Consider the following 6,000-nt stretch of genomic DNA (forward strand, 5'->3'; position numbering starts at 1 on the left):
GCTGGTAAAAGAGAATAGCAAGTTACTGGATAAATGGGTACAGAGGTTCAGTTTGGGAAACTAAAAAATTTCTGGAGATGGATGGTGGTAATGGTTGCACAACAACTTAAAGGTTACCAATGCCACATACCTATACAATAAGAAAATGGCAAAAATGGTAAATATTGGTATGTGTATTTTACCAAAATAAAAACTAATACCAATCTTACACAAACTCCTATATTAAAAAAGGAAATACCTATTAATTTAACGAAGCAAAGTATCTATGCTAATCCAAGCCAGATAAGGATACTGCAAGAGATCACAGACCAGAATCACTTATAAACATAGCTGCTCTAAAACCAAACAAAGATTTAGCAAATCAAAGCTAACACATAAAAAGGTTAATACATAGTAAGTATGGGTTTATACCAGGAATTCAAACTCCATCTAAAAACTCAAATTTACCACATTAACAGAATTAAAGAAAAAATCAGATACTCACTAAATGTAATATTTGATAAAATTCAAACCCATTCATGATTATTAAAAACTTGTAAAAGGAGTAACGAAAGAGCAATTCCTTACCCAGTAAAGAGTATTTACAGCTAGCAACATGCTTAATAGTAAAATATTGAGCACTTTCACACTGAAGGTGGGAACAAAAAAGAGTATTTTCAAGATGTCTACTCCACATTGCCATACAGAAATAAAAGGTACAAGCACTGGAAGATGCAAAACCATCACTATTTGCAAATGGCAGGACTGTGTACATACGCAATCTAAAAGAAAACACTAAATCATACTAGACAAGTTAGGACGCTGAATGGAAGGCCAATGTACTAAAACAACTGTATTTCTGTATATTGGCAATGTACTTAGAAAATGAAATTCAAGAAATAATGCTCCTTATGACAAAAAAAATCATATTTAATGAAATATGTGCAAGGCCTTTCTTGAAAACTTCAAATCATTGCTGAGAAAAATTAAAGACCTAAAAATACAGAAAGCAATGTTCTGTACCAGGATTAAAAAACTCAATACTACGTTAACACAATATGTGTTAATGTTAATCTGTCCCCAAATAATCTACTGATTGCATGTAACCTCAACAAAAATGTCACTGGGTTTCCCCTTTAGGGGGAGATTAATTCTAAAATTTATAAATTGAAATTAAAATGTATGGATCTACAATAGTTACAAGGAAAAAAGAACAGAGTTACACAAATTACATTATGAGATCAAAACTTACTGTAAAAGATAGTATGGTAATGACACAAGAACAGACAGACTACTGAGCAGATAGAGTTCAGAAATACACACATATGATTGTGGACAACATTATATGACAACATGATCTGCAATAAGACTTACTGCAATTCAATAGAAAAAGAATGATTCAACAAATGGTGTGGACTGAGTATCAAAGAGAAAAAAGTGCATTTTGACCTCTACTTCACATTGCAGAATAATTTTAGATAAACCAAAGAAAATAAAACTTCTAAAAGAAAACAAGAGATGGACAGCAATATGCAAAAGAATGAAACTGGACCACTTTCTTACACCATACACAGAAATAAATTCAAAAGACCTAAATGTAAGACAGGAAACCATCAAGATCCTAGAGAACATGGGAGGCAATCTCGCTGACCTTGGCCATAGCAACTTCTTACTAGACACATGTCCAAAGACAAAGGAAACTATTGAGACTTCATCAAATTAAAAACTTCTCTGTAACAAAGGAAACCATTAACAAAACTAAAAGGCAACCTATGGAATAGGAGAAGATACTTGCGAATGGCATATCTGATAAAGGATTAGTATCCAAAATATGTGAAGAACTTTTAAAAGCCAACATCCAAAAAAAAACAAATAATCTGATTAAAATGGACAGAAGACATGCATAGGCATTTCTCCAAAAGACATACAGATAGCCAACAGACATATGATAAAGATGTTCAACATCACTCACCATCAGGGAAATGCAAATCAAAACTACACTGAGATACATCACCTCATACCTGTCAGAATGGCTACACTCAACAACGTAAGAAACAACAGGTTTTACTGAAGATGTGGAGAAAGGAGAACCTTCTTGCACTGGTGCTGAGAATGTGAACTGGTGTGATCATTCTGGAAAACAGTATAAAGTTTTAATAATCCACTGAGTCCCAATGATCCAGCAATTGCACTACTGGGTACTTACCTAAATGATACAAAAATACTAATTTGAAGTGATACATGCACCTCAATGTTTACAGCAGCATTATCAACAACAGCCAAACTACCTAAAGAGCCCAAATGTCCATCAAATGATGAATGGATAAAGGAGATAGATATAGCTATTTATATCTATATCTGTACATATATAATGGAATATTATTCAGCCATAAAAAAGAATGAACTCTTTTGCCATTTGCAACAACACGGATAGAGCTAGAGTGTATAACGCTAAGTGAAGTAAGTCAGAGAAAGACAAACACCACATGATCCCACCGATATGTGGAACTTAAGAAACAAAACAAAGGAGTAAAGGGGGGCAAAAAAGCAAGGAAGGCAAACCAATTAACAGAGAATAAGCCAATGCTTACCAGGGGAGGGGTGGGAGGATGGGTTAAATAGGTGATGGGTATTAAGGAATGCACTTGTCATGATGAGCATGGGTGATTAAAATAAAAACAAAACCAAAAAAAAGAATATCTTCATGTCCCTGGAATAAGCAAAAATTCCATAAAACAAAGGAAAAGACTGACAACTTGGACCTCAATGAAATTACAAACTTCTATTCAGCCAAAGATAATTTTTAGTGTAAAAAGCCAAGCCACAGACTGGGAGAAGATATTGCAAAATATATCTGGTGAAGGATTCATTTCCAAAATATGTAAAGAACCCCTCCACATCAATTTTAAAAACCAATTTAAAAAAAAAAAGGCAAAAGAATTATAGACTTTACAAAGAGGACATTCAAATAGCCAATAAGCAGCACGTGAAAATTAGCCATTAAAGAAATGCAAATTTAAACTGAGATACCACTATACACCCACAAGAAAGGCTAAAATTAAAATAACAAACATGCCAAGTAATACCAAAAAGTCTGAAGTAACTATAGACCTCTCATCCACTGCTGGTAAGGTTCACCATTGGTAAGAATGGAAATTGATACAATCACTTTGGAAAACTATTTGGCAGTATCCATCAAAGCTAAACATGTACACACCTCAGTAAACACCTAAGAGAAATTAATACCTATGTCCACCAATATACACATAGAAGAATGTTCACAAGAACGTTGTGTAAAAGCCACACAAATGTACATAAATGGGAAAATTGTGAATCTTTAGCCAACAAAATACAAGGCAATACAAAGAACTACAGCTCTTTAACAAGGCTTAATTTTAGCCATAAAGGTTAATAAGATTAACAAGGGTTAATCTTAGCCATAAAGTTAAACAGCCAGACACAAGTGATTCCAATTTATTAATTGTTCAAGAAGAACAAGTATAATTTCTTCACGTTGACAAAAGTCAGAATAGTCACCTGTTTTAGGGGGTGGGGACACTGACTTGCAAAGGGGAGCCATTTAAGGTGCAGGAAATAACTCTATTTCATCTCCACAGTGGTTAGACAAGTGCTACATACATTAAAAACTGACCCATACACTTAGGACTTGTGGTCATATCTAAAATATGAAAATATTAAGATAATTAACCTTGGAGAGAAGACAGAAAAGGAACCAAGAGTATTATTTCTTAGTGATACTCTAGATTATTCAATAATAAAGGGAGCAGGGGCGCCTGGGTGGCTCAGTGGGTTAAGCCGCTGCCTTCGGCTCAGGTCATGATCTCAGGGTCCTGGGATCGAGTCCCGCATCGGGTTCTCTGCTCGGCGGGGAGCCTGCTTCCTCCTCCTCTCTCTCTCTGCCTGCCTCTCTGCCTACTTGTGATCTCTGTCTGTCAAATGAATAAATAAAATCTAAAAAAAAATAATAATAATAATAAAGGGAGCAGTGAGAAAAAAAATGAACTTTCACTATTAGATTAAGACTTCCCTTATCTCCTAAAAAGCAGTTGGTCTGGCTCTTCTGAGTTTCCACAGATAATTTTTGTATCTTCAGGCCTAAAAGAGTTGCTTGGCATATGTTAGTAATAAATGTACTCAGTGGATTAATAAACATATGAACTTTAACGTGACAGTTCATTTACATCGGATCATACGCAAGTTAAAAGGAAAAAAAAAAACCTAAAAAGTGAATAAGTAGTAAGTTTTCAATCCAGTTTCTGCTGGATTCTGAGAATGTCATGTCCTCTTTCCTACTAAGAGAAGTCTCTTGCTGTCTTTCAGACCCTTCCATTCCCCAAAAAGAAGAATGGAAATATAATATTTTCCAGCTTCATAGAGAAATCTTAGCAATGTATATTAGCATATCTGGTAATGCTTCCGAATTAAGCAGACCCAACAATTCTGACAAGAACAATGAAACTGTTTTCTTATCTACTGAGGCACGTTTCGGTAATCCAATTTTAACAAACCATCACTAGTATCAAACCGCGGAAAAAAAAAAAAAAAAAACCTTCCGTAAAGGCAGGTCTGTAGTTTCAGAGTACTCTAAAATGCTTTAACAGAATATTTAAGTTTTTAAAGCATAAAGCCGAAGTGCAGGAAACAAGGGATTATTACTAAACTAGGGGAAACGGTTTCCAGTTCGTGACAGCTACACAGCTTACCTGTTCCAGCACATCCAACTTTAACTCGAGCTTGCTGAGAACCACGTCTCCACCCCATAGTGAAAGTTGTAGATCTGACGGCTTTAAATTCTTGATGTAGCGATTCACATAGCTCATTAAAATTGGAGTCACATATGACTCCAGCATCTTTTAAGGTGCAGAGGAGTCCAAGCCAGAAGCTGAAGGGGGTAAAGGCAAACATGAGAAGTAAGTGAGTCGGCAGAGCAGCGAAGGAAAAAGCATTTCTCAGGAGGGACTGAAGAGGCCGAAAAGCAACAGTCCCCACCAAAGCAGCCGCTCGCCTCCTCCCAGAAGCCGAAAACACGAGTGGATTCCCTGCTCCAGCTGAAACTTCCTCGCTAGTAAAAACTCCCCTCAACTCGCCGGGCGAAAAGTGACAGGAATAAACGAACTGAAGAGAGCAGATCCCCAAGAATGGGAGGAAGAAGGGAGCGAGATCCCCTTTGGCCGCCGCAACCCTTCACCAGCCCAGCCTCTCCACGAGGCCCTCGCCTGCCGGAACCCAGCCGGATCTACCACGGTAGAACGTGGGCTAGAACCAGGCCAGCTCCCGCCTCTGGCGGTCCTGCCCCCTCCGCTGACACTCACGCCAAAGAGTAGGGTGGCTTCCTCTCCACCTCCCGGTACCCGGCACCCGCCCCCGGCGGCGGCGCAGCTAGGGTACTGCACCACTTCCGGGTGTTACCCACTTCGGTGCTCCAAACAAACTGTCCCTCCACCGCCACCCCTCGGCTCACGAGCGGGGCGGGAGTTCCCAGGCTGGGGCAACCAGCCCCGCGTCTTGTAGGAGACCTCTTGTGCCGGGCTAGCCTACGTCCCCGCTCCGACCCCGCCGGCGTTTTAGGACAAAGCTCTAGGAAATGCGCGGGGGAGGTGGGCGGACCGGTAAAGCGGGGACACCGGCGATCCGGAAGTGGCGCTCGGCCCAGGGAGAGAGCTGCTGTTGGTAGTGGAGGTAGTATCCGGCTGGGGAAGCGCCGAGGGCCAGAGGGCAGGAGGAGAAAGAAAGTGGGTACTGGTGTTTAAAGCCCTGGAAAACAAGCGGCTGTTGTTTTTCTTGGGAGATGGAAGGCCTAGGGAGAGCAACGTGGGTTCAGTGGGCAAGGCAGCAGCTTTAAGGCCGCAGGTGGGAGCAGGGGAGGTCGGAGGCGGGGGCAGATTTAAATTTAGATCCGAGGTTCATTTGCTGCGGAAAGGTCCGAGTAGTGGAGAAAATGAAGGAATTAGGGTGCGTAATTTAGGGGAACGCATTTTGACCAAACGTGTAGACTAGCTT

At 39.7% G+C, this 6,000-nt stretch overlaps 1 protein-coding gene across 8 annotated transcripts in view; it reads right to left on the minus strand.

The window, feature by feature from the left end:
* VPS13B (vacuolar protein sorting 13 homolog B) overlaps positions 1–5,602 on the minus strand; it is a 770,530-nt gene extending 764,928 nt beyond the window's left edge. For 3 of the 8 annotated variants that reach the window (XM_044245211.1, XM_044245212.1, XM_044245209.1), the window contains exons 1-2: positions 5,313–5,593; positions 4,704–4,882 (exon numbers count right to left, since the gene is read on the minus strand). In XM_044245211.1, the coding sequence (XP_044101146.1) occupies positions 4,704–4,850 (147 nt within the window). In that variant the 5' untranslated portion in view covers positions 4,851–4,882; positions 5,313–5,593. Of the gene's footprint in view, positions 1–4,703; positions 4,883–4,989; positions 5,006–5,312 lie in introns of those variants that run through there. The other 5 variants (XM_044245213.1, XM_044245210.1, XM_044245214.1 and 2 more) reach the window with 5 other exon arrangements.
* Between the last annotated feature and the right edge of the window lie 398 nt (positions 5,603–6,000).

This window comes from Neovison vison, chromosome 4 (genome assembly GCF_020171115.1).
Source record: "Neovison vison isolate M4711 chromosome 4, ASM_NN_V1, whole genome shotgun sequence".
Taxonomy (NCBI): Eukaryota; Metazoa; Chordata; class Mammalia; order Carnivora; family Mustelidae; genus Neogale; species Neogale vison.